The sequence below is a fragment of the Erigeron canadensis genome, chromosome 2 (genome assembly GCF_010389155.1).
Source record: "Erigeron canadensis isolate Cc75 chromosome 2, C_canadensis_v1, whole genome shotgun sequence".
NCBI lineage: Eukaryota > Viridiplantae > Streptophyta > Magnoliopsida > Asterales > Asteraceae > Erigeron > Erigeron canadensis.
The window spans coordinates 29,668,585-29,693,094 of NC_057762.1; the positions used below are offsets into that span (position 1 = coordinate 29,668,585).

General features: G+C 36.2%; 3 protein-coding genes across 4 annotated transcripts; all 3 read left to right on the forward strand.

The window, feature by feature from the left end:
* Positions 1 to 1,593: 1,593 nt before the first annotated feature.
* On the forward strand, positions 1,594 to 2,601 carry LOC122588052 (F-box protein At5g07610-like). Its single transcript, XM_043760196.1, has one exon. It carries the CDS (start codon positions 1,594 to 1,596, stop codon positions 2,599 to 2,601), a length of 1,008 nt encoding a protein of 335 aa, XP_043616131.1.
* Positions 2,602 to 3,975: 1,374 nt separating this feature from the next.
* On the forward strand, positions 3,976 to 12,261 carry LOC122588879 (cell number regulator 6-like). 2 transcript variants are annotated; one of them, XM_043761097.1, is made up of 5 exons: positions 3,976 to 4,085; positions 4,165 to 4,274; positions 4,961 to 5,075; positions 10,829 to 11,100; positions 11,802 to 12,261. In XM_043761097.1, exons 2-5 carry the CDS (start codon positions 4,170 to 4,172, stop codon positions 12,039 to 12,041), a joined length of 732 nt encoding a protein of 243 aa, XP_043617032.1. In that variant the 5' UTR covers positions 3,976 to 4,085; positions 4,165 to 4,169; the 3' UTR covers positions 12,042 to 12,261. The 2 variants fall into 2 exon arrangements, with proteins under 2 accessions (XP_043617032.1, XP_043617033.1); XM_043761098.1 differs by having other exon boundaries at positions 3,980 to 4,085; positions 4,170 to 4,274.
* Positions 12,262 to 20,259: 7,998 nt separating this feature from the next.
* Positions 20,260 to 21,605, forward strand: LOC122588053 (F-box protein At5g07610-like). Its single transcript, XM_043760197.1, has 2 exons — positions 20,260 to 21,263; positions 21,377 to 21,605. The coding sequence occupies exons 1-2, from the start codon at positions 20,260 to 20,262 to the stop codon at positions 21,603 to 21,605; spliced, it is 1,233 nt and encodes a 410-aa protein (XP_043616132.1).
* The last annotated feature ends 2,905 nt before the right edge of the window (positions 21,606 to 24,510 follow it).

Below are 24,510 nucleotides of genomic sequence, written 5' to 3' on the forward strand. Positions count from 1 at the left end.
TCACATTTGGACAGCCATTAAAGCAGTTTACAATGAAAGAAATACCAAAGTGATGACATTCACATAGCTCGTTCAACTGATTACCAACCATATAACGAACACGCCAACACTTATCCTTATATAAGAGAAACGATCCATAGTATATATGCCAAAATGGTATGTTGGATTGGCACTATGAAACTGATGCAAAATACAATGAAAATGAGCACATGAACCAAAAATCCAACCAACAAAAGTAATCAAAACAAAAGCAATTACAAACCATGTCCCACATTTGGATTGGCACTATGAAACTGATAATGTGTTAGGTAACATAAAGCACCCATAACACTCCTTTGCACTATTCTTTATTGATTCACCACAAATTCAATGTAACAGATGTGGCATAAACACCTGTAAAACAAAATTACAAAAATAAAGGTACAAATCAAACCAACCCCTTTTATTAGATTGAGTAAAAAACATCCAAAAAAAAATCGATTATAGTTATCCTAATACTTATCAAAAAAAAAAAAGTTTGAATAATTAAATCAGTGCAAAAGAAATTTCTAGAAATTAGACACAAAACTCAGAAGATGAATACCTGACGAAGAGCGAAATTAGAGATTCTGACAGTTGAAGAGGAACCATCAATCCTCCGATTTATTTGATGGATTTCAAGTGGAGAGCATGAAGAAGAAAAAGAGTAAAAAAGAAGGTGAGCAGAGATGCCACCGACCCACATGAATTGTTATATTAATAATGTTAAACAGTATCACAAATATAAAGGGAAGCATCAGTTCTGAAGTTTGGCAAGTTCAAAAAGAATATGTTTTCACAAATCATCCAAACATACCCATGTAGCTACGTATAATCAATTATATGCAGCTTCATACTATATGTAGTTTTTTAACTTCCTCCTAGAGAATCCAGAAAGTCATGCAATATTCAAGAAGGAAGGATATTTTAGATATTTCGCATAATGTAATATTCAACAGGGTGCTATTTTAATATGTAGTATAGATAGTAACAAACTTTTGTATAATACAAATTTATTAATCATTAAAAATTAGCAATAACTTTTTTTAAACTAGTTACAAACTTTTATAAAATACAAATTTATTAATCATTTGGTCTTAGATCAAGTCTGGACCCTTTTTGGGAGTTTAGGGGATGGGATGTTGGTTGGGAGACCGTGGATCGAATCTCACTTCCCCTATGGTTTCAGTCATTTACCTATTCGGATGTGTGTGAACCGTGTTATCGCATTCTTGGTCTCTAGGGGTGACTTTGGTCTCCAACTACTAGCTACTATCGGTTTGGATGCCACTGCTAGGGTATTGAACTACTAACAAATTAACATGCCTAGGAAAAATACAAATTTATTGATGAATAGTAAATGTAAATTACACGAATGACTGCAGTCAGTTCTAGGTATGGTATGAGTGCGAATTTGTAAATCACAAGTATCATTAACGTAATGTCAATCTTGTAAGTGTGAAACCAATAAATTCGACCAAAGTACATGTATCAATTCAGCAATTTACTCTTATTAAAACCCTATATATATACATTTAATCGCTCTATCTATCTGTTTTTAATCCTAAATAAACAATGAAGAAACCCAAATTCAACCGACTCAAAACATCATCATGCTCCCTCTTGCTGCTGCAACTCATCGGTTCTAATGATGACCTTTTAACAGAAGTCCTTGGTCGTCTCCCAGCAAAGTCTATCGCTCTTTACAAATCTGTTTCGAAACAATGGCTATCCCTTTTAACTCACCCTTGGTTCACTCTTCGGTTTGACAAACTTGTAAAATCTCCTGGTCTGTATTATCATGAATTGTATGTCCCCTTTGATGTTCAAAAGCCAACCACCCCGCCTTTTTCTGGCCTTGATTTCTCCCCTGGTGATCATATCGATGGGATCAGAATAGTGCAATCTTGTAACGGGTTGCTGCTTTGCTGTTGCGATAAATACCGTGGATGTAGCGGTAACTACTACGTTTTGAATCCCACCACAAAGAAAGTTGCAGCCATCCCATTCCCACCTGTTATCGGGGATCGACCAGAGTTAATCCGATTAATGGGTCTGGCCTATCATCCAACCGAGTGCGCTCATTACAAACTTGTTTGTATTCATCTACATACTGATGCACGTGGGTATGAAGTGTCTAATGAGAATGGACATGGAACGTATAACATTCAAATATATTCGTCCCAGACAGGGGAATGGAAGAAACTAAATCAAACTTTCGCTCCCAATGGGTATACCAAGTTCAGATATGGAGTATATTGGAACGGAGCCTTTCACTGGGCACCCTCGTGTCCTAATCCCATGTACCTGAGGCTGGACACTGAAGAGGTTCAAGAATTGCCTTTGCCATCCCCTCTGCCCAAGCGGGTCACATCATCTCCAATTGGTCATTATGATATTTATTATGCTATGCCACTTTACTTTGGGGAATCACGTGGCCATCTACATCTGGTGGATACCGCAGATGATTATTACAACAATTCCTTACGTTTGAATGTGTATGAAATGCTGAGAGATCATTCCGGGTGGTTATCAAGTACCAACTGGACCTTCATCAACTCTCTGCTGCTTACCCAAACATGACGTTAATTATTCCGAGTGGCTCATTGATAACTATGAGTTCAGAGTGTTAGATGTGGTTAGAGGTGAACAAGAAGAAGATACATTCATGGTGGTGAAAGTTGTGGATGATATCAAGAGGTACAATATTCGGGCCAAAAGTTTTGAACACCTATTACGTATCCCCAACACATTCAAAAAAACAGTTGATCGTTTCGTTGGTCATCGTTATATAGAGAAATTAGGTTCTTTCTAACACCACCAGCTTAGTGATGTTTGGATGTGCTGATTACTACGTGTGTCATCCTTTAATAGTTTAATTTCTTCTTATAGTTTCTTGTTACGTACCCTTATCAAGTCCTTTGAGATGGAAATTTAATTCGATTAAAACATTATTACTAATTAATTGGTATATATAGATTTTAGATTCAGGTTAATTCGCACGGTGTGAAAGCTTCCATGGCATATATGTATGTTTAATTAGTTGGATTTATCAATAATTGTTAACTAATAGGTGTTTCAATTACATTAAGCACAAACTTTAGTAAGTTGCAATTCACAAGTTCTATTGATGTCGTAAATGGGTAAATAGAAGACCACAAAGTAAATGGGTCAAATGAGTGGGAAGTAACTAAAAGTGGTCTTTCTAAATACTAATCGCATAATTTGATCATCTTTAGTGAGGAATTTGTAACTTAATTTCATTAAAATTAACTAGTCTTATTAAAGATAACCGTTAGCAACAAAGCAAAGATAATCTTAACTAAAGAGTTACCAGTTTTGACCTTTTAGTCAATCTGCCCAAACCACCCATTTTACTATCTAGAGTTGTATTTGTAATCTTTAGGTTGTTGACTGTACACAATTAACCCTGCAGGAAGTTGTTTCTTAACATGGTACTTAGAGCAAAAACTTGTTTCCAACCTTCTAATTTGTTTGATACTAAATTCTTTTGTTGTAATAATATCGCTCTAGTAATCAAGATTAAAACATTAGCTGTCATTGAAACTAGAATACATTTCGTTTCACAGAACTACTCCATTGTTTAGGTGACTTTACACAGAAAAAAATCACTAACTCTACACACTTTTCAAGAAAATTTTGCAAGTGTTTTACCTGATGTACAAAATAGAAAATAATCCCAAATTGGAGTTCCACTTTATTTTAATGTTTATCTTAATTAATTAATCGTGCTAGCAAAATATCACAAACAAACTATGCTTTAGAATTGCCGTCGGAGTGTTGAATAAATCACTATCTCGGCGCATAGTAACAAATCAAAATTTATTACATTGTCAAACAGTCAAACCCAAAAATATGTCAATTACTCTTTTGACCCCTTCAAAAGAAAACAATTTCCTTTTTACAAAACAATCCCAGTGTCCTTATTTAACCATTTATTTTAGAACTTTAGTAGAAATAGAAACCATTAATCAGATTTCACATTTTCTTATACAAACAAATCTCACCTGCATTTGTCACAAACAGCAGCAGAATTTGAGTCAAAGGTATGTAAAAATAAGCCAGTGAATGTGTGTATATTCACCTTTTTGTATGTGTATTAATTTGGTCAATGGTGGGTTTCAGTTCAGATGGCAGATGGAGATGAGCAACTGAGGTATGTAAAGCTGAACAAAAATCATGGGCCTGTTGAAATCAACCCAGGAGAGCTTAATCAGCCCATTCAAGTTCCTCAGGTCTGAATCTGATTAATTTTATGTATGTATTCATCTATATATAATATAAAATTGTTGTTGGATCTGTTTCATTGCTTTTTGTTTAATTAATTGACATTAGGGTTTGTAAGATAAATATATATGAGATTTTCCCTTTTCGGCAATGGCTACGGAATACCAAGACTTGCCTATGTAACTTTAACTTGGAAAACCAAAACCCAATAGTCTTTTGGCTCAGATGGACACCGCTTAACCAAAGTATTTTGTGGCTGTTTCTGAACCCTACCCTAAGTAGACACTTTAGCAACATTTTGTGGCGCCGCATTCTGTGGGTAGCCTACTGGCTTTTAATTAAGGTTTATTATAAAGAATGTTATTGCTGTTTTTTTTAGTATTTGTTCCACCCTGGTCATTAGTAATGACTTTGTTCTACTTCGGTCATTTAGTAACCGACATGTGAGCGTTTGAGTTGGTGATTAGGTTAGTTAAGAACCTAAGTAGGACAATAATCCATCTTTTAACGACCCACATGGTATTTTTTTTTTCTTGAACGTCAATGTTAGACATATGAAAAACTATGGTGGCAATTCATGCAATTTACTCAATTCTTAAATGTACAGGTTGTTGTATGATATCACAGGATATCACTAATTCTCATTTCTTGTTTCTAATTTCTTTAAATCATTTTGACTTTACTGAATTTACAGTTGAATGTCCGCACCTGCGATGGATGTGGACAGTCTTTGCCAGAGAGCTTTGAGCCTCCTGCTATAGAGCCTTGGACCACTGGTATATTTGGCTGCACTGAAGATAGACAGAGCTGTAAGATTTCTCGCTCCATCCAAACTTATAGTACAGAAACTAAAGATTCGGGTTGAGTCTAGATTGTGTTCCTTTTGATTTATTTCTAGATGGTACTTTACTTTTGATCCCCAGCTCTTCTCTAGTGATCGTTAATTATATAATTTCTTCTTGCCGTTCAAAAAAAAAAAAAACAGAAACAATAGTGAAAAAACTCATTTATGAAATGCACATTTAGGCAGATTCTAATTTTCCAAATGTCAACTTCTCCGTAGATGCATTACGCTACCAATTTACTGACAAGAACTTAAACGGTAGTTTTATTAATGATATAGAGATAGAGCAAGAATTACAGAAGTCGGATGCTTTCGAGAGGCAGCCTTCTCTCCGTAGCAATAGTTTCTAGAATAATTCTAATACCCCCCCTCTCTCCTATTACCGTCCTATTTATTAATATCCCTAACTTATTCAACAAGAAATAATAATAAAAAGTAATTAAATGTAATTAAGGAAACAATGAATTTCCCAGCACCACACTTATTCATTAATTGCTAGAAACCCCCCTTGACTTGTTTATGGCGCCTCTTGTAAATTATTCCATAATCTTTAGCTGGAATTTGTTACGTATCAATAACCGCCTCCGAAAGAACCACCTTGTCCTCAAGGTGAAAATCTGGAAATCGACACTTAATGTCATCCATTGGTTCCCAAGAAGCATCATGTTCCGGACTTCCGGTAAGTTATTCCAACGAATCAATACCTCCTTGTTGTCACCTTTGATGCCCGTTTTTCTAACCCCAAGAACCTGTGCTGGTTGAAGCGTCACTACAGTATCATCGGTAAATCCATTAGGCAAATCATTGATTTTCATGCTGCCAATCACCTTCTTTAATTGTGAAACATGAAAAACAGGATGGATTGTTGCGTCAAAAGGTAATTTAAGCTTATAAGCTACATTTCCAACTTGTTCGAGCACTTCATACGGTCCAAAGTACCTTGGAGCGAGCTTTTCATTACTGCGACGAGTCACCGAATGTTGACGATAAGGGCGTAATTTCAGAAAAACCTTGTCACCAACTTGAAACTGTACATCCCTTCTGTGAAAGTCAGCCTTTTTCTTCATAGTATTATGAGCCTTAGATAGTTGATCTTTTAATTCCTCCAAAACCTGATCTCTTTCTTCCAAATAGCGATCCACTCCATAGATAGGTGTAGGCTGACTACCATAACGAACCAAACGAGGTGGCTCACGACCATAATGAATCTTGAAAGGGGTCGTGTTCGCTGAAGAATGAAATGATGTGTTATACCAATACTCTGCCCATGATAACCATTTAGACCATTGTTTTGGTTTCTCAAAAGTAAAACACCTCAAGTAAGTCTCGATGCTTCTATTAACAAAGTCTGTTTGACCGTCTGTTTGCGGATGGTAAGCAGTACTATACTTGAGATTAATACCTTGTAAACGAAATAATTCTTTCCAGAAATTACTTAGGAATACTTTATCCCGGTCTGAAACGATAGAAATAGGGATCCCGTGTAAACGGACTATTTCCTTTAAAAATGCAGCAGCTACTATAGCAGCTGTATATGGGTGTCGTGGTGGAATAAAATGGCTATATTTACTCAATCGATCGACCACTACTAAAATAGTAGTAAATCCATCAGATTTTGGCAACCCCACGATAAAATCCATAGAGACTTCATCCCACACCTACACCTTGTCTGGTAATTCCAATGGTTGTAATAACCCACCAGGAACCATGTTGGAATATTTGTTTCGTTGACATACCTCGCATTCAGAAACAAATTTTATCACGTCTTTCTTCATTCCAATCCAATATAATTCTGCAGCCATACGTTTGTAGGTTTTTAGAGCTCCTGCATGACCACCTATAACTCCACTATGAAACTCATTAAAGAGACGTGGTATCCATCTTGACGTGGTATCAACGATGGTATATTCACCGGCATTCACTTTCCCACTGACAATGTCCTCTTTGATTGAATTCAACTCAGAATCTTTCAACAAATCATCACCCATCTCTTCCCAGTTATCAAACGTGGATACTGAAATAACAAAACAATGTTGAGTAGTATCTTGTCTTGATAATGCATTAGCAGCCTTGTTTTCAATCCCAGGCTTATATTGAATATCAAAATCATAGCCCAACAACTTAGTAAGCCACTTTTGATGCTCCTCAGTTACAAGTCGTTGTTCCAATAGATATTTTAAGCTTCTTTGGTCTGTACGTACAATGAAGTGTCTTCCAAGCAAATATGGTCGCCATTTTTGGATTGCTAAAACAATTGCCATAAGCTCTCGTTCATATACTGATTTCATTCTAGCCCAGGTTCCCAAAACTTGGCTGTAATAAGCAATTGGTCGTCCCTCCAGATGCATCTGTTTCCACAACAAATTCTTTGTTGAAATCTGGTAAAGCCAAAACTGGTACACTGGCCATTGACAACTTCAAAGCTTGAAATGCACTGGTTGCGTCTTCATCCCAACTGAAATTATCTTTTTTTAGTTTTTCAGTTAATGCTAAGGCGATTTTACCATAACCTTCTACGAATTTTTGATAATACCCTGTCAACCCTAAGAAACCCCTCAATTCCTTTAAATTCTTTGGAAGTGGCCACTCCAACATAGCTGAAATTTTGGAGGGATCTCATGATACACCATCGCTTGACACCACATGACCTAAATACTCGATTCTTTGTTGAGCAAAAGCACACTTCTTTTTATTGGCATATAACTGATGCTCTTTTAAGCACGAAAAAATGATGATCATGTGTTTCTTGTGCTCTTCCAGTGTCTTACTATAAACTAGAATATCGTCGAAAAATACTAAAACAAATTTGCGTAAGTAGGGACGGAATACCTTATTCATAAGAGACTGGAAAGTAACCGGAGCATTAGTCAAACCGAACAACATCACCAAAAATTCATAATGCCCTTCATGAGTTCGAAATGCTGTCTTAGGAACATCATCCTTCTTCATTCGGATTTGATGATAACCCGACTTCAGATCAAGCTTCGAAAACACAGTTGCTCCATGTAACTCATCTAGTAATTCATCAATAACTGGAATTGGAAACTTGTCTAAGATAGTAGCTTTATTCAAAGCTCGATAGTCTACACAGAAACGCCAACTACCATCTTTTTTTTTTAACTAGTAACACCGGACTAGAAAAAGGACTTAAGCTAGGTTGTATGACACCAGCTTGAAGCATTTCTTTCACCAGTTTCTCAATCTCACTTTTTTGGGCATAAGGGTACCGATAAGGACGTACGCTTATTGGTTAAGTATCTTGTTTAAGTACAATTGAATGTTCATGATTTCGCTCAGGAGGTAGCCCATTTGGCATGTGAAAAATATCATCAAAATCAGCTAATAAACTTTGAATGACATCCATAGGGTATTGCATAGTCGGGTTTTCCTTTTCCTTTTCCTTTTCCTTTTCCATCTGTTTCATCTCAACAAAATATCTGTTCTTTATGTGCTGTAAAGACCGTATTATCGACTTAAGTGTAACCAAAATACGACACAAACTCGGGTCCCCTTTTAGGAAAACACGTCTGTTGCCCTCATAGAATTCCATGGTTAACTCTTTCCAATTAACTGTCATCTCCCCTAACGTTGCTCACCACTTCATTCCAAGGATTACATGAGTACTACCCAATTCTAATGGTAAAAAGTCATCCACCACTCGTATATCTGGTAAAGAGATATGGACTCCTTTGCAAATTCCCTGACTTCTTTCTATAATTCCATTGCCGATTTTTACCCTGACTGAATTACTTCCCGACAAAACTAATCCAATCTTGTCCACCAACTCCCACGAAACAAAATTATGTGTTGCCCCATTATCAATTAGTACCACCACATCTAATCCACCTATGATTCCACGAATTTTCATTGTGTGAGGACATGTTAATCCACTTGTTGAATTTAAAGATACCTCCACCGAGTCCAGATGTTCATGTATACTTTCATGTTCCAAAGACTCGTCTTCCCTTGACTCATCTGGTTCCACCCATAATACTTGCAAGGCTTTGCTTTTACACTGATGTGTTGGTCCATACTTTTCATCACACTTAAAACATAGCCCTTTAGATCGTTTTTCCGCCATTTCAGATTCTGCTAATCTTTTAAACTGACCTGGTCGCATTGTTGATACAGTTCCTCTTTTCCGATCGGTTGTAGGGGTGGATAAAAAAGTTCGAGTTGGACCTGATCCAATATTACGGTTAGCAAAATTTGTTGTCGACCCAGTTGGTCGATAGGAACCCCCTCCTTGCAACAAACTTCCAAACAACCTGTTTTTTTCAATCGAAATAGACAATTTCATAGCATGAGTTAGCCCCTCAGGTTGCAAAACACGAACAACAGCACGGAGATCTGGTATAAGGCCCTTAATAAAGGTTCCTTCAAGGACTGGTTCTGGAACTCCCATTCCCGAGCCGATCCAACTTGAATAATAGCCAAAAATTGCTCATACAAACTTCCTTCTTGAGATGTTGGAATCTGTCTAATAACCTTCTTTTAAAGTCCTCCACTCCTCCCATGATCTAAATGGGGCTCTTCCATCACTCCAGTGGTACCAGGAAAGAGCCTGCCCTTCTAAACATATCTCGGTAGCCCTCAATTGATCAATACCGCCAATTCCTTGTATATGAAAAATTCGTTCCATACGGTAAATCCAACCATAAGCATCATCCCCCTCAAAAATAGGCATCTTCAATTTCTTCAATCTAAAGTCAGCTCCAGCCGAATTCCATCCCGTATCTGTTCTATGAAATTCCCCGCTGCCGGCAGATCCCGTTCCAAATCCAAATCCTTCTGTTTTCTTATTCTTTTCACCAGCTGCACTAGTTTCACTTTGAAACGAAGAGTAAGGATATCCATACTCATCTGTTGGAGGCGGCGCAGTTGGTGTTACCTTGGATTTTTCTGAAGACTGTAAAGGAGAATTGTTTATTGTCGCAGTTAGATGAGTTTTCAGAAGTTCCAGTAACTTGGCATGCTTTTGGTTCAATTCTAAACGCATTGCTGCAACATCGGACTCCAATGCACCGAGTCGCCCATCTACTGCTGCTCCCGTTTCTTCCTTCTTTGTCATTATTTAGCGTTTTTCGTCTCTGATGAATAGTATCTCGTGAACAGTGTTGATGAACAGGTGTTTTTGTGTGTGTGTGGATAAATTGGCCCATAAAAGTGCTCTGATACCAATTGATAAGAACCTAAACGGTAGTTTAATTAATGATATAGAGATAGAGCAAGAATTACAAAAGTCGGATGCTTTCGAGAGGCAGCCTTCTCTCCGTAACAATAGTTTCCAGAATAGTTTCAATACCCCCCTCTCTCCTATTACCGTCCTATTTATTAATATCCCTAACTTATTCAACAAGAAATAATAATAAAAAGTAATTAAACGTAATTAGGAAACAATGAATTTCCCAGCACCACACTAATTCATTAATTGCTAGAAACCCCCTTGACTTGTTTATGGCGCCTCTTGTTTATTATTACATAATCTTTAGCTGGAATTTGATTCGTATCATTTACTTGAAAAACCTTACAAGATTATATGACAGAAGTAACCAAGTATAGAATGGGAAAATTAGTAAATTACAACTATTCATATATGAAAATATGGAAATGTACGGATTTTTCACTGGGCATTCTAAACATACTTTTGAAATTTTCATGGCATATAGCCAAATAGGAAACTTTGTCTCAAATGTTTCTGTTATATTCTATGTTCAGGCTATACTGGACTTTTTTGTCCATGTGTTCTTTTTGGGCGCAATTATGAAAGCGTGAGAGATGACTATGCTTCTGCCACCACTCCTTGTGTTCTTCATGCAATTTTCATTGAAGGCGGTCTTGCCCTTGCCGCAACAATGGCAGCATTTCATGGAATTATTGACCCAACTGTGTCATATTACATCTGCGAGGGGTTGCTGTTCAGTTGGTGGATGTGTGGCACATACACAGGCTTCTTCCGAGAAATGTTACAGAAGAAATACCATCTTGAGGTACATCTTCTTCAATAAATCCCTATTCCCTACCCTTTTTCTTATTCTTACTAGAGTTCCGAAAAAATGTTGGGCGGGTTGGGTAATGGGTCGAGACTGGTTGACACGAAACACCTTCCTCTATATTTCAAAAAACACCAACTAATTAATGTAATAAAAGTCATTATGAACACAATAGTTTAGATCTTTGATTGAAACTATTTAGAAGGTTTTAAGCATAACACACTTTGGGGGTGACCTATTGTCTTTGTTGGTAAATTTATTTTGACCCTGTCAGATTTTTAGAAAATGTCCAAATCGACCCATTTACAATTAAATGGGCCAAAATCATCTCCTCGACATGTACTGCATGTACATTTTCGATCTTCTCAAATTCTAATATAATTTCTCATTGATCTTCCAGAATAACGTTTCATTTTTATAGAAAGCAAAAATTATTGATCATCTTGAAGCCATAATTAGATTCAAAAACTCCAATCTGTTAATTAAGTAATAAAAACCTCCATCACAAGTACAATTTTAATGTTTGACCATGAACACAGTTGACTAAAAGTGTTGCAATCAGTTCAACAATTTTACGGTGTATTTCAAGTCTATCAAAAACTGAAATTTTGCATTTATGATTTTACCAAATATGTACCTTGCCACGTTGGTAACTTTGTAATATCTTGATACTTCCTCTTGCCTGATTGAACATGCAGAACGCACCATGTGATCCATGCATGGTGCATTGTTGCTTGCATTGGTGTGCTTTATGCCAAGAACACAGGGAAATGAAAGGCCGTCTTTCTGATAATTTTGTGATGCCAATGACTCTGGTCAACGCCCCTCGTGTTCAGCAAATGAACTCTGCTGAAGACGGTCAAGGGCCATCTTCTGCAACATCATCCTCAGTGAATGGCCATGAACATCATACCACCTTAGAGATGCAAGCGCTATGAGATCATTAGCTGGCAATGTATTTTACATCCATGTAGTTGCTTCTGCACACATTATTGAATCGGATGCATATGCTGTTTTTAGCATTTTTGTTTTATAGGATTGTAAAGGGGTGTTTGAATGTGTAATTATTCCCCAATCCAAGGTTAAGATATTACAATATCCGGAATAACAGATAAGTTATTGCAGAAAACAGATACGATTATTATTTTTCTCTTTCAAGTTATCATTGTCATTTGAAAAGGCATATCCGGTACTTAAATTTGTTCCCATGAGACTTAAGGGTTCCGAAACAATATTCTTAAATACTTTATATCTTCTTATAATGCCTTTCCTGCACTAGTACAAGTATTAGCATGTCTTCACACATTTTAGCATTTAGTTTATAAAAGAAATAAAAAACGCGGTAGGTAGGTCAGGTTGATGATATGTACGTAACAAAAGTACAAAACTGTTGTACATAACAGTATCATGCTTTAAACACAATATCATGCTTTAAACACAATATCATGCTTTAAACGTTGTACAGTGTAGTTTATGAAGGGATTTTGATGAGTGGTAATTTCTGCTTATTCAAACAACCAAACAGAAATATACACTAGTACGAGTGTCAGGATAGGGGAATGGGTTCGGGTCAGAATAGGTAGTTTGATTCACCGCAACTTTTTTCTCCCCTTTTTACTTAATTTCTTTGAATAATTGATGTGGTAAATAATTTTATGAATCTTTATTACCAAGAAAATTAATCTTTTGGGCACTACTACAATTTAACATGAAAGCATTTACTTACGCTTCGGATCACTTTGGGAACTTCTATATGGAATGACAAATATTGATTAAGGGTACATAGATGGCAAGTGTGAACACTTTACTTAAGAATGGTTCTATATCGGACTTTTTTATTTATTTATTTATTTATTTTATTTCACAATAATCACATACACAAATCAAAAGAGTAAGCGAAAACGGAAATAAAGTCATACCTATTAACAACTTGATTCAAAGAATAGTGATTTAATTGGTAATTAATTAATGGGGTATGGAGCTAGATGCATTCATGAAATACCCGATTACCTGTTATTTTTTATCTCATTAAACGAATCTGTACTCATGTTGTTTACAGAGGGAAGGGTGTTCCTAGCAACACAACAATATGAGGTTTACCTAAAGAATTAAGTTGTTTGACCCACAAATACTTTCCTCTCCCTTTTCATTTTAATTTCTATGAATAATTGATGTGGTAAATAAAGTTATGAGTTTTCATCAACAAGATACTCCGTAATTAATCTTTTGGGCACTACTACAGTTTCACATGAAAGCTTCTACACACATTGGATCACTTACCCTCTCTCAAATAGTCGTAGTTGGGTTAGTATTGTAATAATAACTAGAAGAGTACCCACACAATGCGGCGGTTGTAACAGTGGCAGTTAGTACTGAGGGAAGTGATAGTGGAGACGAGTGACAATCAAGGTTGGGGAACTCGTGACTCGGGATCGGATCGGGGGGGGGGGGGTCATGAGTTTTTAAAAAATCGGATCGAAGTCGGGAGAACCCGGATCGGGTTTTTATATAGAAGATTTATAGTTTTCGAAATTATATGAAATTAACTTCAAGTTTAAAACATAATTGTTTAGAAACTTTAACATAATACTTCAAAATTCAAACTTCATTCATTATAAAAAAAATCTTAAACCAATTTAAGATTTTTTTTTGAAAAAAAAAAAGAATTATTATTTTTTTTTTACCAAAGTTGACCCAAGTTTTGACCCGACCTAACCGACTCTTGACTGATTTGACCGATCCAGGTTAATTTGACCGAGTTTTACAAGCGACCAAGTTTTTGACTGAGTTTTCACCCGATTCTAGCCAAATCGACCCGTTTAACACCCGATTCCGATTTCGAGTTCCCGGCCGAGTCGATCGAGTTTTACAACCATCGTGACAGCAATAGTGGTAGCGATAGAAGTTTGATTATTAATGTAAAAAAGGTAGAGGAGTAATCATATTATGGTTGTTTAAGCCTAATGGTATTTTAGGTATAAAAAGTGTTAGAATTTCTTAAAATGAGGAAATCCAGTTTGCTTTATAATGGATTATAGATATATTTTAAGCCATACCTTAAGACAGACTAAAATTTTATTCAGTTCAACTTAACCCGACTAGGTCTTTTTCGAACTTTTTAACTTAACCCGACTAGGTCTTTTTTGAACTTTTTTCTAATAAAATGACTAAACCCATTTGAACAATTGGAAAGCTTTGAACTTCATATATTTACATTAAACGGTACTCATTTTTCGGTTAATATCAGTAATTACAAGTTTACATTATAAGACATTTAGTTTTTTGCATTTTTTTTCGTACAATGCGACGACTTCAAATATACCGTGGGAGAACCAGATCCGAAAAGAAAAAATCGACCTTTTTTTAATAAAAAGTAAATAAAAATAGAAATTAGAAAAATGTGTGTATTAGATACGCAAAACAACAAGGATCCATGGTTTAGTAGTAAGGGATACTCCTGAGATTTCAAGTTCAAATTTTTGCCCAAATATTTTTCTTGACTTTTTTTTTTACAATTTGATTTAAGGAACTATTTATATAATCAACAATCAATAAATGGATTGATATTATGAACAACTAGCACGGTACCCACGCAATGCGTCGACGACGGTGTGGTGGTGGGAGCAACGTCAAGTAGTGTAGATAATTGATATAAAACTAATTGATTTAAAAGGTTCATGAAGATTTTTATAAGATAAAAGACTAAGAGTGTAATTTAATCATTAATGTTATTTTAGATAATTTCCTTAAGTAACTTTAAAGAGAGAGTTGTTTTTTTTATTAGATAGTATAAAAATATAGATGAAGTGTATAGAAGAATTAATTATGATTAGAAATTTCCTAAAATATGAGAATTCAACATGTTTTATAAGGGGTTATGAAAGATTTTGGTTATTAAAAGTGAAGTGAATAAAATGCTTATAAGAAAGAAGACACGGTTTTTTCATAATGGGCATGTTCCCCCCTGTAATTGAATGAAGTCTACTTTGAGCCTGAAATTGCCGTTAAAAAACAAATACGGAGTAGTATTTAATTATATAATTATTTCTCTCAGTGGGAGTAGAGATGGACACGTCCTCCCTCTTCCTTATTTGAACTTCACCAGCTGCAAGACTTTTTGTCTGAGATTCAACACACTTAATTATCGTTGACTTTAGACTCGTGGACATGGACAGCAGACCCTTCCCATTGCTTCACAATTAAATCTAGTAGATATCTGGCATGAAAAGGATCCTGTAGTTTTGAATGTGTATGATATGCTGAAAGATCATTCCGGGTGGTCAATCAAGTACCAACTGGACCTTCATCAACTCTCTGCTGCTTACCCAAACATGACACATAAATACGGATGGCACCCTAATAGATATGAATTCAGAGTCTTAGATGACAATATCGAGGATTTTAAAGGAAATGGCACAAAAACATTCACAAACATGGTTCATCGTTTCGTCGGTCATCGTTATATCGAAAAAATAGGTTCTTTCTAACACCACTAGCTACTACTTTTAATGGATTAATTCCAAGATCGAGGTAGAAACAACTGTGATGTAGTTTGAATATACTAGTAATTAGTTGATTTGCTATCCATGTATGTCAATTCTTTTGAGTTGGAATTTATGCAATTAACATATTTTAATGATTATTGATTGATTAGTGTAGATTAATTTTAAATTACTCCCTGTGTGTGAAAGCTAGCTTCTATGTGTTATTTGTACCATTTATCATGGACTATTTCTCAGTCGCAGTTCATCTATGTCACTCTCTGCTTTTGCTGACTCAGACTAGGGTGGCACAACTGATGGGAGATGGTCCACTTCAGCTTACTTAGTTTATTTGAGATCCAACATTATCTCATGGCGGTCTTCTCGACAAAAGTCAATTTCACGGTCATCTATAGAAGCAGCATATAAAGCTCTTGCCAATGCAGCAGCTGAAGTTACTTGGATTCAACAATTACTTACAGAACTTACACTGCCCATTTCCTCGTCTCCTCGACTCTTTTGTGACAATACTGGAGCCACTTACTTGTGTGCTAATCCGGTCTATCACTCTCGGATGAAACACATAGCACTTGATTATTACTTTGTGCGTGAACAAGTTACTGCAGGTAAGTTGAAAGTTCTTCACATTCACTCTGTTGGTCAACCTGCTGATGCATTGACAAAACCTCTTGCCAGAGGTCCATTTCTCAAGTTTAGATCCAAGCTGGGCGTTACTTATGGGCCCACCATCTTGGGGGGGCGTATTAAGGAAGTTGCTTTTTTTTTGAACATTCAATCAAAATTTTTATTGACGGGAGGAAAACTAGCAATATGCTAGTGAGTAGAAGTAAAATTAGAGAACACGGTTAAAAATTAAAACTACACCATTTTTCCCAATCTACTCGATTTGTTGATGATCTATTTGATAGCCATAAAAAGCTGGATGATTTCAATTCTCTGATAGCATAGCGGATGGACGGGGTCTTGTTGTTGAAGATTTTTTCATTCCGTATTTTCCATATAGTCCAGATGTAAGCTAACATTATTAAGCTGAAAAACTTGGATCTCTTTGGCTCGATTGCTGGGTCTTTATGTACCTGGAAGAGTTCTCGGGTTTGAGATGGTTTTGCCATAGAGACTTTGCACCAAGATAGTATGTATTTCCAGAGTTCATTGGCAAAGGGGCATTCTATGAATAAATGTTGGGCAGATTCATCCTTCAGATTACATAAAGAGCAAACAGAGGACGGTATTGGAACATTCCGATTAAGCAGGAGATCCTTTGTGGGTAGACAATTTTTCTCCAGTTTCCAGCCAAGGATGTTTGTTTTCAGGGGACAAGACGATTCCAAGGGAAAGGCCATGGGTTTGGCCCATATTGCAAACGATAAAGATATTCTTTCATTGATTTAACTGAAAATGATTCTGATGGTTTGTAGGCCCATGTCCATATGTCGTTTGCATTGGTCAGGATCGTGTTTTGGATTCTCGACAATAGCTCCTGGAGTTGATATAGTTCCACTGATGTTGATCAGTTGATGGGGGATTTGACCAGGACCATTCCCATTGGGAGAAAAACCCGTTACCCGTACATCTATCGCGAACAAAGCAGCCTTTCTTCTTCTCAAGCTTGAATAAGTCAGGAAAAGTGATGCAAAAAGGTTCATTACCATGCCATCGATCTATCCAGAATCTAATAGAAGCGCCATTCCCCACGATGCCTGCAAACAGATTGTGCAAAGAAACATTAAAAGAAACAAGGTGGGAACATAACTTGGCTATATTTTGCCAGGCTCCCACCAGACCCGACTTGTAAGGGATTGGGGAACAATTCCTATGGGAAAAGTGGATGGAAGTGATAGTGCGACCTCATAAGGAGTTTGGCTCCATTGGAAGTCGCCACCACCACTTAGAGAGTAAAGATAAATTTTTTGAGTATAAGCTGCCCAACCCTACACCACCCGATTCCTTAGGAGCAGTAACAATATCCCATGAAACCCACGACAATTTTTTTGAAGTAGTCGACCCATCCCAGAAGAAATTCTTACGGATTTTTTCAAGTTTCGAGAGAACACCGACCGGTGCCTTATACAACGAGAAGTATTATCTAGGAAGGCAGTCAAGCACGGAGCGTAATAAGGGTAATTCGTCCACCAATCGAGAGGGTGGTGGCTTTCCAATTGGATAATCGATTTTCAAAGGCTTGAATGACGGAGTTCCAATTGCTAATTCGGTTCACATTGGTGTCAACATCGAGTCCAAGGTAAGTAATTGGAAAGTGACCCGCTTTGCATTTAAGAATGCCAGTAGAGGTTTCGGTTTGAGACGGGGATAAGCCAATGCCATAGAAGCAGGATTTGAGAAGGTTGATCTTGAGACCAGATGCAAGGTAGAAACATCTTAATATCCTCGAGATATTCGCCAGGTATGTGGTTGACCAGGCTCCCAAGATGATAGCATCATCGGCATAGAGAAGGTGGGAAATATTTGGTCCAAAGTTTGGAAGTTGGATCCCCGAAAAAAATCCAACATTTGTGGCCCTACGGATTGTTGCAGAAAAAGCCTCCATCGCAAGAATAAAGATAAAGGGGGAAAGAGGGTCACCCTGTGGAACTCCACATTCACAATTAAACTCGGCCGTGGAGTTGCCATTGACAAGGACATCAGACCGAGTTGAAGTTAATATGCCTTTCATCCAACAAAGCCAACGTGATGGGAAACTCATTTGATGCATGATGGAGAGATTGAAAATCCCAATTTAAAGTGTCAAAACCTTTCTCAAAATCAATTTTGAAGCAGAAAGCTTCTCTCTTGCATCGCTTAAGCCATGCCAAAATCTCGTCAAGTATGAGAGGCCCATCCAAGATGTTTCTATCGGATAAGAAAGCTGATTGGTTGGGGGAGATGACTTTGGAGATCACCTTTTTAAGACGGTTGGCAAGAACTTTGGAAATAACCTTTCTAATGCATCCAATTAGGGTTATTGTTCGGTAATCATGTTAGGATTTAGCTGATGATTTTTTGGGGATCAGAGTAATGAAAGAGGAGCTGCATCCATGACCAATACAACATGTATGATAGAAATCGAGAAGGATGTTTAGAAAGTCCATCTACTGGGGATAGGGTTTTTAGGCTGTGGCAATTAATACGGGGCATATGCTTCATGGGCTCTTTGAACAAGTTGTTATTAGATATATATTTGTATTTATCTTCAATTTATTTAATAGATCATAAGAATTTTTAGGTTTGGAGAACAAGTTGTAATTGGCTATTTAAAGCTCTTATTGCATCAATGATAATATAGCAATTCATTCTATAATATACTCACATAAGGGTCACAATATATGGTTTCTCCACTTGCCTTTAACAAGATTTAAACCTGTGACTAACAACCTTTATCTATAGGCCCATGTGATCATATGATTACGGTACCAATTGATGTATGATCGATTGGTACTTGTTAAAGTCACAATCATCATGTATGTTTCTCGCTCACTCGCTCCACATATATATAGTAAAGTCTATCTAACCATTAATTAATGGCCAATTAATTGGTTTCATCTCATGCTAATCCTAGAAATTAATTAAATTGGTAATCATAATGAAGAACAAAGGTTATTTTAAATATTAATGAAAGTAAGATAAAGATGTAGGTTCCTGAGTTTGTATATATATATATATATATAAAGTTTGTATATATATCTAAATCTAACTACCTTATAAAACATTTACCCCATCTCATTTTCTCAAAAAAGAACTTGATCTATCTAAATTACTCTTTTCTTTTATCCATTAGTTTGAATATATATGATCATCTAAAATATACATATAATACCCTTAAATCTCAACCACTTATTTTTCTCTCTTTTCAAATCTCAACCATTCATTTTTTTTTCTCTCTCCTTCATAAATAATTTTATTCTTCTAATTCATTCATAATCTTTTATCTCAAAAACCGTACATTAATAAATTATAAAAAAGTATATGGGTGTTCTTAAAATTTCATGCTCTTTCATTTGAGATATTTTCGACGAATTTTTAAATCTGAAGGCGTAGCCCGTACGGATAAGGGCGGAGCCCGTTAGGTAGATCATCCCATCACCAATCACCCCAATGACCTCGATTACCTCCTATGACCTATCACCTCCACCATCTCACCGTTGAATTGTGCGGACATTTGGCTAGTAGATGCTAGATGGATATGTGTGCAATGCGATAGCTTCAAATATATCGTGACTAATAAGAAGAAACTAACCTTTTTATATAATAATTTTTAAAAAAAAAAAAAAAGAAAAGAAATGGTATGTGTTCACTAAGGAGTGCTAATGAGATTCCCAATTTCAAATCTTTGCGCAAATATTCTTCTTTTTTGTTTACAATTAAAAGGATTGATCGAAAATTGATTGATATGGTATGTGTTCACAAGTATGGAGATATGTCTTTTATTCATAATAATTAGCCGGTTTCCCCTATAATTGAATTGAAGTCGAGTAATTCGTTAAAAACATTATTTAATCAATACCGACTTTCCATATTTAAAACCTACGTACATGTTCAATTCTATGCTTTTAACCGAAGGAGGTGCCTTAAGGGTTTTTATTATATATTAAACCCAAATTAATCCTATACAATCTCTCGATCTTATCTAATTTGTTGAATCAAATTCGGCGAAACAATGAAGAAACCCAAATTCAAGCGACTTAAAAAAACATGCTTTCCCCATGATCATGATGCTTCCACCGCAGAATCTTATAATCATCAATCGGCAGAGCTAATCGGGTCCAACGATGACCTTGTTACCGAAATCCTTATTCGTCTCCCTGCTGCCAAGTCTTTCTTCCGTTTCAGATCTGTTTCGAAACAATGGCTATCCCTCTTGACTCACCCTCGTTTCAATACTTTACGGTTTGACAAGCTTTTGATATCTTCTGGTCTGTATTATCATGAATTGTATGTCCCCTTTGATGTTCAAAACCCAACCACCCCGCCTTTTCGTGGTCTTGATTTCTCTCTCGACGATGATCACATCGATGGGATCAGAATTGTGCAATCTTGTAACGGGTTGCTGCTTTGCTGTTGCGATAAAGACCGTGGATGTAGCGGTAACTACTACGTTTGTAACCCAACAACGAAAGAAGTTGCAGCCATCCCATTCCCACCTGTTACCGGGGATCGACCAGAGTTAATCCGATTAATGGGTCTGGCCTATCATCCAACCGAGTGCGCTCATTACAAACTTGTTTGTATTCTTCAGGCAGGAGAAACTATGTACGGAGATGGGTTTAATGATGCGCATTATTATGGACTTAGAATGTACAAGATTCAAATATATTCGTCCCAGACAGGGGAATGGAAGAAACTAAGACAGACTTTCACTCCCAAAGAGTATACAGATTTCAGATATGGAGTATATTGGAACGGAGCCTTTCACTGGGCACCCTCGTGTCCTAATCCCATGTACCTGAGGCTGGACACCGAACAGATACATGAATTGCCTTTGCCATCCCCTCTGCCTGTGAGGGTCGCATCTGCATACGGTGGTTATTCCTTTGATAAAATACCACTTTACTTTGGGGAATCTGGTGGCCATCTACATCTAGTGGATATCTCCCATGAAAAGGATCCTTTGAGTTTGAACGTGTATGAGATGCTGAGAGATCATTCCGGGTGGTCTATCAAGTACCAACTGGACCTTCATCACCTCTGTGCTGCTTACCCAAACATGACATGTAGTTTTAGGGAGTGTTGTCTTGATAAATTAGGGAGTGTTGTCTTGATAAATTTGAATTCAGAGTGTTAGATGTGGTTAGAGGTGAAGAAGAAGAAGAAGAAGATATGTTTATGGCGGTGAAAGTTGTCGATGATATTAAGAGGTTCAATATTCGTGACAAGAGTTTCAAACAGCTATTCCGGGTCCCTGATAATATAGAGCGTTTTGATGGAAATGGCACAAAAACATTCTCAAAAACGGTTCATCGTTTCGTCGGTCATCGTTATATCGAAAAAATAGCTTCCTTTTAACAATCTTAAGTCCAACATCGAGCTAGGTAGAAAAACTGTCATGGAGTTTCAATGTACTAGTAATTAGTTTATTTGCTATCCATGTGTATCAAGTCGATCTTTTGAGTTGCAGTTTTTTTATGCAATTAACATATTTTAAAGATTATTAATTGATTGGTTTAGATTAATTTTAAATTACTCCCTCTGTGTGAAAGCTAGATTCAATGCCATTCTTGTTTTCACCATATGATACCCACACATTACATATTCCTTTGCCATTCTTCTTTAGCTAGGCAACAAAACATGTTGTAGTTAATATTGGCAATTACAACAGCCACTAAGAATATGAGATTATCTTAAGATGGCATATTTGAGGCAACAAACATGTTGTAGTCATATGGGTTGGATCAGGTTTGTTTGACCCACAAAAACTTTTCTCTCCCATTTTTGTTTTTTTAATTTCTATGAATAATTAAATAAAGTTATAAGTTTTCATCAACAAAATAATCAATCTTTTGGGCACTACTCCAATTTAACATGAAAGCATCTACACATACTTTGGGTCACTTTTCACCCTCCCATTTTTAGCCATTTGAGTTCTCCCCGTTTACACTTTAGAGGTAATATATGCAACAAACATTGTTTTATAATAATCTAGAAAAGTTTTTTAGAAATATCATAAAATAATATCTAACTTTATTTACACGGTGTAATATGGCTTTTGAAATTTTGATATTTACTTTTATTCACATAGTGTAATTCTTAATTTTGGGTGTATAAATTAAAAATATAGTATATTACAACTAAGTATTAAGGGGTTTATATATAGAAGAATGATTTTGCTAACCCATATATTTAGAGCTAAGGTTGAGTATTAGCAAAAAAAATCCTTAATTGGAACATGTTAACCTTCAAATTTTCTATTTTTCATGTATAGCTTTTTACAAATCATAGCAAACGCTAATGGACCACAATTGAGCTGGAATCCGAATCCGACCTATCTTCAAGTGCACAGTTTTAAACCCGCCAAAAGCCCAAAATTCATCAGAAGGTGGAGTCTGTGAAACATCCACTCAAAATTTAGACGTGGGCTCAGCAACCGAACCGGTGGAACCGGAACTGGAACTGAACCGGGACCGGTTGACCAAATAGGAATCGGTTTTGACCAGAACCGGTTCGAAACCGGTTATAGGTCTTGAAAACCTGAACTGATGGAACCGATATTTAGGTTCCGAACCGATTCGGCTCCAAACCGGTTCCTGGAATCGGTTCCAAATTAACTACCTTTTTTTTTCCAGAACTTAATGGCCGTTAGGTCTTTTTTCATCATAAATCGATTTTGGGTCACTTGATTGTTAATAAACCGATCCTTAAGACCTTAAATACCTTTATAATGATAATATCTAATGAATTAACACAAAAAACTCCAAGTTATTTCACAAAAAACACTTGAAAAAATTAAAAACTCACTAATAATTCACTATAATTCATTTAACGGCACTTTTTTTCATTGTAATTCGAATTTGGGGCACTTGATTGTTAATACATCGAGCCTTAAGACCTTAAATACCTTCATAATGATAATATCTAGTGAATTAACACAAAAAACTCCAAGTTATTTCACAAAAAACACTTGAAAAAATTTAAAAACTCAGTTATAATTCACTATAATTCATTTAACGGCCGTTAGAGGTCTTTTTTCATCGTAAATCGATTTCGGGCCACTTGATTGTTAATAAACCGAGCCTTAAGACCTAAAATACCTTCATAATGATAATATCTAGTGAATTAACACAAAAAACACTTGAAAAAAAATTAAAAACCACTAATAATTCACTATAATTCATTTAACGGCACTCTTTTTCATCGTAATTTGATTTTGGGCCACTTGATTGTTAATACACCAAGCCTTAAGACCAAAAATATCTTCATAATGATAATATTTAGTGAATTAACACAAAAAACTCCAAGTTACTTTACAAAAAACACTTGAAATAATTAAAAACTCATTAATATTTCACTATAATTCATTCTTTTTTCGTCGAAAATGCATACTTTTGTTATAGGACCATCTTAATCTTCAACAAAGTTCAAAGTCTTCAATCAAATACAATGTCTTTAACCAAATACAATGTCTTCAACCAAATAACAAGTCTTCAAACAAATACAAATTTTTAAACAAATTCAAAGTCTTCATTCATCATTGTCTTCAAATTGTCTTCATTTGTCTTGATTGGTCTTCTTGAAACAAATACAAAGTCAAGAAACAAAGTCTTGAAACAAATACATAATAGTGAAACAAATACACAGTCTTCAAATGGTCTTCATCTTCAATCTTCATCAAGTTGGATTGGTTGAGCTTGAGCTTCATCAAGTGCAATCTCTTCATCGGAAAGTGATAAGGATGTGCCTTCTTCAGCTTCTTCATGGTGAATATGTTCTTCAAGGTCCAAAGTATCTTCAATTCTTGATATGTGTTGTTTACGAGCCATGGCGTCCAAGTGGTCTTTATAGCCAATACACATCTCCAATGATTCCGAGTATGCACTAGCAATGGAGCTTTACTTTCCAGTAAAATTGTTTCAGTTATATTACTTCAAAAACTAAAGTTCAAGGTTTCCCTTCGGTGAGCGACTCCGTTCATGGCTCCAGATAAGACTCCAGTCAAGACCTCACTCTAGTCACTACTCCATGATGGGCCAGTCAAATTTGTATCAAATTTGTAAAGTTGGCTCTTGGAATGACGCACAACCTGGAATTGCTCTTAACAACAATTTTTTGAAAGTTGTCTCCTGGTACGACAATGAAAGGGGATACATGCACGTACAATTTCTCTTGATTTTGGTTTCCTTATGTCATGTATATATTTTACATGAGCTGATCATTGAAGCAGTTATTTGTGACATTTGTTGCAGCAAGTCAGCAA